Source organism: Malania oleifera, chromosome 8, assembly GCF_029873635.1.
Source record: "Malania oleifera isolate guangnan ecotype guangnan chromosome 8, ASM2987363v1, whole genome shotgun sequence".
Classification (NCBI taxonomy): Eukaryota; Viridiplantae; Streptophyta; class Magnoliopsida; order Santalales; family Ximeniaceae; genus Malania; species Malania oleifera.
In genome coordinates this window covers 65,399,140-65,410,448 of record NC_080424.1, presented here as the reverse complement: position 1 = coordinate 65,410,448, position 11,309 = coordinate 65,399,140, and the positions used below count along the sequence as shown (strand labels likewise).

The window sequence follows — 11,309 nt, the reverse complement described above, 5'->3', positions numbered from 1 at the left end:
ATGAAATTTATGAGTTTTCCTTTAGAATTTTTATGAAAAAATGCGTGCTTTTAATGAAATTCATGTGTTTTATATATATAATTTATGGGAAAATACATTCTTTTAATGAAATTCATGAGTTTGCTCATGGAATTTATGTAAAAACACATGCTTTCAATGTAAATTCATGCGTTTAATGTATGCTTTTAAACAAATTCATGTACTTGCATGTAGATTTTTATGGAAGTGTATGCTTTTAGTGTAAATTCAAAATTAATGTACACTATGACATATACTTGGGGTGTTTATATACATATTTGGGTGATAGTATATATGTACAATTGTCAATACATACATGTTTTCATGCTAATTTGTTTTTTTTTTTAAACCATCATGCATTTAGACACTATTGCATCTTGTCAAGTTAGACTTGGTGGAGCTTCCAGCTAGGAAGCGGGAGATTGGATGCAAGTGGGTATATAGGAAGAAAGAAGCCATTTGAGAAATGGAAAGAGAGAAGTACAAGACTCAGTAGAAAAGGGATACTCACAGAGGAAGGGAGTAGATTATAATGAAATCTTCTCCCCTGTGGTCAGACACATTTCCATTAGGGTAGTGTTGGGACTGGTGGTGCAACATGATATGCATTTCAAGCAGATGGACATAAAGATAGTGTTCCTCCATAGTGACCTGGAGGAGCTAATTTATATGACATAACCAAAAGGGTTTAGTTAACCTAGATAGGACCACTTAGTCTGCAAAATGAAGTGGGCTAAAGCAGTCTTCGAGGCAGTGATATAAAAGGTTAGACACCTATATGACTCGTATTGGCTATAGGAGGTATGTGTACAATTGTTGCGTTTATGTGAGGAGTCTTGTGGATAGGTCTCTCATATTTCTACTGATGTATGTTGATGATATGCTGATATTTGCTAAAGACATGACCGAGGTGAATTAGTTGAAAACTTTGTTGGGAAAAGAGTTCGACATGAAAGATTGGGTGTAGCCAAGAGGATATTTGGCATGAAGATTCACAGGGACAAAGCTGCAGGGAGACTATGGTTATCTTAGAGCGGCTATATGGAGAAGGTAGTGGAGAGGTTTAGCATAGCTAATGCTAAACCGGTGAGCACTCCTTTGGCGAGCCATTTCAGGTTGTCTACCACCCAAAGCCCAATGATGGGCAATGAGGTTCGTGATATGTCGAAGGGCCCCTATGCTAGTGTAATGGGGTGTCTGATGTATGTCATGATGTGTACGAGGCTGGACCTGGCAATTGCTGTTAGCGTGAAGAGCTCTTCTTGAATTTGGGTCGACAGCATTGGGATCCTGTGAAGTGGATTCTCAGGTACTTGAGGGGCACAATCAGATATGACATTATGTTCAGTGGAAAACTAAGTGATTCGTCAATGGTAGGGTATGTGGATGCTTACTACGCAGAAGATTTGGATGATAGGAGGCCTACCACAAGGTATGTATTTACCCTTGTGGGAGGACCTATTTGTTGGAGGTCTATGGTGGAGTCACTTGTAACTTTGTCTACTACCGAGTCGGAGTACATGGCAATGGCTAAGGTTGCCAAGGAAGCATTGTGGCTTACAGGATTAGTTAGAGAGCTGGGTGTCCAACAAGGTGGAGTGCGGTTATAGTGTGATAATTAGAGTGTCATCTACTTGGCGAAGAATCAGGTGTACTATGTGAGGATGATGCACATTGATGTGCGGTATCATAGGGTTGGGGAACTGATTGCTTTAGGGAAACTTCTTCTTGAGAAGGTTCATACATCTGACAATATGGTTGATATAATGGCAAATCCGGTCACAACGGACAAGTTCAAGCATTGCTTGGACTTGATCAATGTCTCCAAGTGCTAGATAGACTACAATCTCAATCTACTCTCCCGGGTGGAGCAATGGTTATGCTTTTGGATTTCCTAAATAGCGAATATTCTCCAACGTGAAGATTGTTGAAGATGTGACTCATATTTTGAGTGGAAACGTATGTACCGAGAAAGTTACGTGAAGCAAGGAGCAAGAGCATGAGAGGAGACTGCAAGCAGAGGGATAACTGTTGATAGTTTGGGTTCTAACAGTTGACAGTTTCTAGAAGAATGCAGGGTTCTACTCTTGGCTTCAAACCATTGACGGTTTCGGTTGGCACAAGTCATGTAATTCAAATCAGGAGGCCAGTAGATTGGGCTAATTTGAGGGGTTTTTCTTCGGGGATTGCTACATGGATTAATTAGATAGGTTCTAAGGTTCCTGTAAGTTTATGGTTCATATACAATCTATGTTTTATAACCCTAATGTAAGTTTTAACATTATTCATAGTGAAAAACGAAGTTGTTGCTCCTTTGGTCGTAGGTAAATTACCGAATCATATAAATCTTGTGTCTTTTGGTTGTGTTTTAATTATTATCATTACTGAGTGTTAACTTCTTTAGTATTGTTCATCATCGAGTGATTGCATCGGTTGTTTGTTGATTAATTCGTGTGTGAGTGTGTGCTTCAACTGCGCATCTGTGAACAACAATTGGTATTAGAGCCAGGTTGTTTGTCACAACAATTGGTATCTGAACTGGGTGCTTGTTGTTGGGAATCGATCAACAATCCTATATTATAAATGCTTGATATTTGCTTTATTAATTGAAATTTAAAGTATGATGAATTAAAGTGCACACACATAATTCATATTATTTTTTACTTTTTTTTTTAAAGAAGTATACTTTGTAATTTCTGTAGCATAGAGAATGATTTACGCTAGGGATCTATTCAATGGTGGATCCACATATATCTGAGTTTGGTATATGCATACGTTGAAATTTTGATATATTAAGAAGATGAGCCTTTTGACAATACTTATCTGGCTCACATTCAATGGCAACAAATATGAAGACCAGTATTTTTTTGATAAATAATATTATTTAAAACAATTAGCAGTATTTGAAACAATTATTACTAATCTTAAATTTGCATGAACACATTTTTTAATTTCTTGTCTTGTAGATTGTAAAAACATATGGATGTTTTGTTACATATTTTCACTCCCACCAAGAAAGATTTGGGTCTATCACTAGATACACTTTGATAATCTGAATTGGGATCACTAACCATTTAAAAAAAAAAATTATAAGCATTAAATATAAAGTTTACAAATTGAGCATTGCAAAATTAACTCATAAAATGATAATATGACTCTTAGAAAGTGTATTTATCTCTTTCTTTTTAAGTAAAAACTAGCTGACAACCTCATTTTCTAAACTTCCTACTTGCGCGAGAGTAATAAAAATAAAAAAATAATAGGAAATTATAAAAATTTATAATACTTGATCTTTGATCTTGAGCATGTAAATAAGGAGGAAGAACTATGTAGCTATGCCAAGTTGAAAGTCAATGAGTAAAAAAAAATATTGATGCAAGCTCATACTCTTACAGATTATCATATATCTTATCTCCATTTGTCATTTGATCAAGCCTATATTTTATTGAATGAAATTCATAACACAGGCCTATTACCCTGATCAACGAGACCTGAGAGTGGAGAACGATGATCCGTAGATTTAGTACCATATCAGGAGGTCCGAAGGGCTCGTTGGTGGCTAGACTTCTTATGTTAAAAAAAAAAAAAAAATGAAAAATGTGAATTGATTGTTGTATTACAATTTTAGATACTATTATATTGTAAAATATGATCAATAATATATACCCCCAGGGTGTGGTTCAGGTGGTAGTGTGGGCTGCGGGAGTGCCTCTCATGAGATCAAGTGTTCAAGCCCTCTTGGGCTCATTTCCGCCCCTGAACTCCTGAATTTACCCTCCCTTTGGAGTTGTGGGGTTAATTTCAAGGGGCGCAGGATTAGTCACGTGGATATTCGGTGCGTAATCCAAAAAAAAATAATAGTATATTTCAGAAATATATTTTATTAATACTAGTTATGGGCATATATTATATATGCGTATTTTTAAATTTATTATATTTTGGAAATAATAAGAAATGAAGGAGATAATGGGAAATAAAAATTTTAGAATTTTAAATTAAAACTATTTATTAAATTGCAGGTGTGCCCATTACTTGTAATGTTGAAGTTATAAACTATTTACAAAAACTGAGAGCATTTAAAGAAGAAGGCTCTCCTTTCCTCAACACCTTACAAAAACTGAAGGTGCATATTTTCTTCAATGGTCTTTGGGAATGAGCAGTTTAATAAATTCTTTTTATTCTAAAATTTAAATATTTTTAATTGAAACTTCATCCTTATCCTCTTAACTAGATATTTAAAATGTGAGGAAATTTAATAAAAAAAAAATGTACAACTTTTTTAAAAATAGACAGTGTCGCGCGGCTTCTTTATAATCATTAAAAATGGAAAGATTTTAAATTAGACTAACCTAATAATTATTACTCACGCCGCAACAGCACAGCAGATAATAGATATGCGTTTGCATAGAATCCGTCCGTCAAAATAACCAAAACAGAACACAACAGAAAAAACTTAGACGCGCATATATTCCTTGATTCTCTCTCACACTGCAACAAAACTCCACGCACCCTCAAATTCCCGAACCCCCCATTAGATTCTCAACCAAAACCCTTCCACACCCCCTCACTCCCTCCACCTCAACCATGGCGTCCTTCGAAACAGAGACGCCCCTCCCCACCTCCAAATCCCTTAAACAATTAGAGGCCGAAGAGATCGTCGTCGGAGAAGACGAAGTCTCCCCCATCGAGCAGGTCCAGCTGACGGTGCTCAACACCGACGACCCTTCGCTCCCCGTGTGGACCTTCCGGATGTGGTTCCTGGGGGTCATCTCCTGCGCCCTCCTCTCCTTCCTCAACTCCTTCTTCGCCTACCGGACGGAGCCCCTCGTCGTGTCCATGATCTCCGTGCAGGTGGCCACGCTGCCCATCGGCCGTTTCATGGCGCAGGTGCTGCCCATGACTAAGTTCCGCCTGCCTGGGTTCGGGTCCCGAGAGTTCTCGCTGAACCCGGGTCCGTTTAACATTAAGGAGCACGTGCTCATCTCCATTTTCGCCAATGCCGGATCCGCCTTCGGAGGCGGCACCGCCTACGCCGTCGGTATCGTGGATATCATCAAGGCCTTCTACCGCCGCAAGATCTCCTTCTTGGCCGGCTGGATTCTCGTCATCACAACACAGGTTTCACTCTCCTCTCTTTTTTTTCTCTCTCGCTCTCTCTCGTGCTAGCATGCGCCGGCAATCCAGGCTGGCTCTGCGGAGCAGGATACGGCTGTTTTCGAGCGCATGCACTGCGGAGTTCATGCTAACGTGCGCATGGGGAGCAGGTTTTGGGATACGGTTGGGCGGGGATTCTGAGGAAGTACGTGGTGGATCCGGCGCACATGTGGTGGCCCGGCACCCTGGTTCAGGTCTCGCTCTTCAGGTAAAATCTCGATGAAACGTCGCCAGGGTGGCATACAGGTCAGCGAAACGTCGTCGTTTTGGTGTGCCCTATCCTGTATTTTTGTTTTCCAATTTTCACCCGTGCCAAAAAAACAAAAAACACGACAAATTTGCAAAGCTGTATCAGGCAAAAGATATGCTTTTTGTGTTTTCCATCTTTGCAAAAAAGGACGAAATTCCAATTGAAAGTTGATAGCTAGTGTTCTTCCTCCTAAATTGAGGGATATAAGATTGCACAAATCTGACGTACAGATATATATCTCTTATAGTATTTAGGGCTCATGATCACCTTAGGTCTAAGGCTGATGTATGGTTGAAACTGATGGAGTCACCGGCTAGTATATTATATTATTTACTCGTATTGAAAATATATCTAAATTTTATAAAAATATTTTATGCAATATTATTTATGTACAATCACGAGCAATGCACGTGGCTAATAATAATAATTATTATTATATAAGAATGAATGGTGTGCAAAAATATATTTTTGAAAAATATTTTCAAATATTTATAAAAAAAAAATTTATACTATATATAGAAATTTAATTATCAAAATATGTATATAGATAAAAGTATCTTAGTTTTTTAAAAGTAAGATCAAGCATTTCTAAGATAATTAAATTTCAATACTATATATATATATATATATATATATATATATATATATATACATGTTATACAAAGCAAATTCAAATAAAATTAGATAAAATTACATTTAGAATGTTTAAGATGAATTGTTTAAATATATATGAAAAAAATTCATTTGGTTAAAAAAATAAATTAAAATAAATTTTAAAAAAAGATATGAATAATTTTGCAAAAAAATACCCTTATGTTCCATAGCGTAACAAAATATTCATAAATAAAATAACGTAAATTCAATCAAAATTAGGTAAAATTACATTTGCAAAATTTATTTTTACTAGATTAAATGCTTGGACCTAAAGAAAGAAAGAAATTTTATTCAACCAGAAAATAAAATGAAATCATATCATATAATAAGTACTAATATGTAAATCATTTTTAAAGACTTACAATAAAAAATTTTTCTTTTAACTTGGTTGACGTTTGAACCAAAAAAAAAAACATGTTTGTCTTAAAAATAAAATAAACAAAACGAAACATACTAAATAAAAGATATATCCTAAAATAAAATAGTTAAAATCCTCCAACTTCTATTAAAATTAAAATTATTGTAAAGTGCCTAATGCAGTTATATAAATAATAATATAAAATTTTAATAATAAATTTTAAAAACAAATTATAGGACTAAAAGTACTCCCAAATAATAATTTTAATTCTATATGAAAATCTAAAAATCATTAATTAATTGCTAAGTAAACAAAATATAATAAATATAATGATTTTCGACAAAAAAAAATCACAAAAATTGTAATGGACTTATTAGTAAAATCATTAATTGAAACTTTTCGAAAAATTAATAATAGTAAAAATGTTTATTTATTTAGTAAATTTTTATCTATAATGTTATACAAATATTAAAATTTAATATTTGGTTTTAAATTTAATTTAAGCATATAATTTTGTTGTTGTCTAACTTCACTATTGTGTAAAATTAAAATTGTAAACGTATGAATGATCTCGCAACTAGTATAAAAGAGGTAGAGGATAATAATTAAAACATTAATAAATTTTTTTCCAATAATATTAGTCATGTTGCAATCTTTGAAGCTGATCTATTTCAAACATAATATGGGTTTATAGGAGAAAGAAAAATATTGTAAATATGATTATATAAATAATTTAAATTCCATAAATTTTTTTATAAATTTGATTACTTTTGTAAATTTTTTTTTGAGAATGATATAAAAAGCATAAAAATTTAAAATATATTTGAAAGCTCATATACATCCTTTTGTGGTTGAGAGATTCAAAATCAAGTATTGGGTTTGATTTTGTGCAGCTCTGAATAAAATATAATGCAAAATTATATTTAGTTTTATTAAAATCAACATCCAAATCCAAAGCTTAGAATCCCTACTTTTAAACACAATTTTAATTTTTTACCACCCTATTCATAAAAAAAAAATTTTTGATTAAAAGAAGTAAAATAAAAGAGAAATTTATTTTTTAATGCATTTTTCTCTATATTGAATGCTAGTAAAAAAAATTTGTTTTAATATAATAAAAAATTTAAAAAATCAAACGTAATAATATATAAATAAAGTTTTTATGTATTGATTTGTTATTTTATTTTATTTTATTCTTGACTTCTTTCATAGCAAAACACTTATAAAAAAAATTGATTCATTTCATATTTCCCTCTTTTTCTTTCTCTAACACTTTTTAAGTTCAAAAGTGTAATCACTTAAAATTCACTTAAAACATGGTGTAAAATTTTCAATATGCCAACAATTTCTATAAGTAATTCTTTAAATATGATTTGATTAAGTTGGATTAAACTTAATATTACAAAATTCAAGCTCAACTTGTAAAGCTATTTGAGCAGCTCAACATCCACTCAACCTTGAATAGAATCAAATCAAACATAATTGAACTATTGAACAAGTTAAAGATGAAATGCCTTTTTTTTTTTTTAACAAAATTAAAAATCTTTATTGATATGCCCTCAAACAAGTATTTGGGAGATTAGAGATAAAGAAATTAAAATCTTCTCAAAAATAACACCATCAACTAAGAATAATAAAATCAAACAATGCTAAATAAGAAACAATTTCTAATCAAATATGATCAAATTATAAAACAAGTTAAAGACGGAATACATTGTAAGTAGACTTTAACTCCATACTTCCTGTGAAAGTTTCGATCTATGAAAGAACCCCCAGAAGTTGTTCGGAAACTGGAGAGGCTTGTTACCGTTATTATGGATTGAATTAAAAATTCGGCAGGGCCCTGCACGAGAAAGACGACAGGAAAGTGGAGAAGAGGCTGTCGCGAGGGAAATTCTTCTTGATAGCGCTGATTTGCAGCTTCTCCTGGTACGTCTTCCCGGGCTACCTCTTCCCCACCCTCTCCACCATCTCCTTCATCTGCCTCGCCTTCCCCAAGTCTGTCACCGCCCAGCAGATCGGCTCCGGCATGGAGGGCCTCGGCATCGCTTCCTTCACCTTTGACTGGTCCGTCGTCGCCTCCTTCCTTGGCAGCCCCCTCATCACCCCGTTCTTCGCCATCGTCAACGTCCTCACCGGCTACTTCCTCGTCATGTACGTCGCCACCCCCCTCGCCTACTGGGGCTTCAACCTCTACCAAGCACGCCGCTTCCCCTTCTTCTCCTCCCACCTCTTCGACTCCAGCGGCCAGACCTACGACGTCTCCGCCATCGTCAACGATAACTTCGAGATCGACATGCCCGCGTACCAGCGCCATGGTCGCATAAACCTCAGCGTCTTCTTCGCTCTCACCTACGGCCTCGGCTTCGCCGCCGTCGTGTCCACTCTTACCCACGTCGCTCTGTTCAACGGCAAGGAGATTTACCAGCAGTTCAGAGCTTCCTACGGCGGCGGGAAGATGGACATTCACACCAAGTTAATGAAGAAATACAGGGACATACCCAGATGGTGGTTTCACGTTCTGCTTCTGCTTTCCATTGTTCTGTCTCTGGTGCTCTGCATCTTCATGAACGATCAGGTCCAAATGCCCTGGTGGGCCCTCATATTTGCTGCTTCTCTTGCCTTCATTTTCACTCTGCCCATCAGCATTATCACTGCCACCACTAATCAGGTATTTTACAACTTAACAAACAAAAATTCTCTCTGGATAAATCCAGTTTACAGTCTCCTTTTGAATAATATTCTGTTTAATTTTTTATATACCTTCTTGCAATGCAGACGCCAGGACTAAACATCATCACCGAGTACCTCATGGGTGTGATTTTACCAGGAAGACCAATAGCCAATGTCTGCTTCAAGACATACGGGTACATAAGCATGTCACAAGCCGTCTCATTTCTAAGCGACTTCAAGCTGGGCCATTACATGAAAATTCCCCCAAGATCAATGTTCGTTGTTCAGGTATGTCTAATTAACCCTTCTCAATGAAGAGAGGAGGTCAAATTGAAAAACATTCGTGTTAATTTCTGTTGACTGACTTATTGATTCCTCTTCTGTTTTGCAACTTGTTCTTAATCTGCAGTTCATCGGAACAATTATAGCCGGAACAGTGAACATGGCAGTGGCCTGGTGGCTCCTCACAACCATTGAGAACATCTGCCAGGACAAGGTTCTCCCTCCCAACAGCCCTTGGACGTGCCCGAGCGACCGCGTCTTCTACGATGCTTCCGTCATATGGGGTTTGGTTGGACCCAAACGCATCTTTGGCTCTATGGGGAACTACTCAGCCCTCAACTGGTTCTTCCTAGGGGGCGCCTTGGGCCCTGTTCTGGTATGGCTGCTGCACAAGGCATTCCCCTCCCAAGAATGGATCCGGCTTATCAACCTCCCGGTGCTCCTCGGAGCGTCGGGCTATATGCCACCAGCCACCTCTATCAACTTCAACTCTTGGATAGTGCTCGGAATAATCTTCAACTTCTTTGTGTTTCGGTACAAGAAGCGGTGGTGGCAGAGGTACAATTATGTGCTTTCGGCGGCCATGGATGCAGGATTGGCCTTCATGGGCGTGCTGCTGTACTTCTCTTTGACAATGGAAAACAAGAGCATAACCTGGTGGGGTGCGGACGGAGAGCACTGTGACCTGGCTTATTGCCCAACAGCCAAGGGTATAGCCGTTGATGATTGCCCCGTGTTCTAAGTTCTAATGAATATTCTCAGTCTCATTTGATCTGGTGCATTGATTCAATCAATCTTCCTCGGGGCCCAAACAGAGCAGGAAAGGCAAATTTGGGCGTGAAGTACCGTAAGGGGGCGTTTGTGATATAGATTGCAAATGTGTATACAAAACATCTCTTAGTTACATGTCCTGATAAGTGCAGAGTGAGAATTGATGAACATGAATTATTATGAATCATTGGTACAATTTATTCCCCATAATTTGATTTTGATTTTGGTTCTTTGAATTGTGGGTGTTCACGTTTAAGTTTTATATGTGCTGCTGTACGTTGCCTTTATTTCTTGTTTTTCTTTGGGGACTATGCGTGTTTGCAGGGCTGTGCCACCCCTGTTGGCTAGCAATTCCATAAGCACATGACTGTTTTTGAGGTAGGGTGAAAATTTATAAACAAAAATGTACAGGGCAGCAGGGATCTTGAGATATAAATTTTGGAATAGGCATGCAGGTTGTATGGTTCCTAGCTTTTTTTTGTTGGGAAGATATGGACAGAAGTCAGAGATAAAAACACACACAAAAAGAAGCCAAGATATATGTGGTTCGGTCAATTTCAGCCTACGTCCACAGGAAAGATAGTTACTGTAGGTATTTTCTGAAAATACATAGAAGGAGGAGACAAAATTCTCACTCAAAACTCTTTCAACTCTCATAGCTCTCTCTGCCTACACTAGCTCACTTCCCTCCACTCGTTTTTCACTCTTATATTTTACATTCACAATACACACTTATTTATACATGAAGGAGGATCAATCATTCAAACAATTTGCCACAATCACGCTTGAATTTCACCCCTGATTTAGTAACAATCCGCAGGAAATTAATGGAGAAAAAATTGCAGGGGATGAAAACACTTGAATATCTGCTCCCATAGTTTCTACCTTAATTAGGGTATGGACCCATCAATTCTCCCCCTTCATACCCATCAGAGGAGAATGCATGCAACCATTCTTTAATTGGTATCCATCTTCGTTATGTTTCTGCATAGCTCAAACTTCTCACGAGTAATTACTTTTGTCAACATATCTGGAGGGTTCTTGTCTATGTGGATCTTCACTAGCTTTAACAGCTGTTGTTCCATCACTTCATGTATCCAGTGATAGCGAATGTCAATATGCTTCGTTTGGGAATGGTACATTGAATTC

The 11,309-nt window shown here is 36.7% G+C and overlaps 1 protein-coding gene across 1 annotated transcript; it reads left to right on the top strand.

Moving 5' to 3' along the window:
* Positions 1 to 4,417: 4,417 nt before the first annotated feature.
* Positions 4,418 to 10,396, top strand: LOC131161633 (oligopeptide transporter 4-like). Its single transcript, XM_058117535.1, has 5 exons — positions 4,418 to 5,136; positions 5,283 to 5,380; positions 8,274 to 9,105; positions 9,213 to 9,395; positions 9,517 to 10,396. Exons 1-5 carry the CDS (start codon positions 4,603 to 4,605, stop codon positions 10,129 to 10,131), a joined length of 2,262 nt encoding a protein of 753 aa, XP_057973518.1. The 5' UTR covers positions 4,418 to 4,602; the 3' UTR covers positions 10,132 to 10,396.
* Positions 10,397 to 11,309: the final 913 nt, after the last annotated feature.

Excerpts from the sequence above, each read along its gene's own strand:
- LOC131161633 (XM_058117535.1), top strand. The coding sequence starts at position 4,603 with ATGGCGTCCTTCGAAACAGAGACGCCCCTCCCCACCTCCAAATCCCTT. Across the intron at positions 5,381-8,273 it reads GTTCAGGTCTCGCTCTTCAG|GGCCCTGCACGAGAAAGACG; the intron begins GTAAAATCTCGA and ends AAAATTCGGCAG. Across the intron at positions 9,106-9,212 it reads TCACTGCCACCACTAATCAG|ACGCCAGGACTAAACATCAT; the intron begins GTATTTTACAAC and ends CTTGCAATGCAG.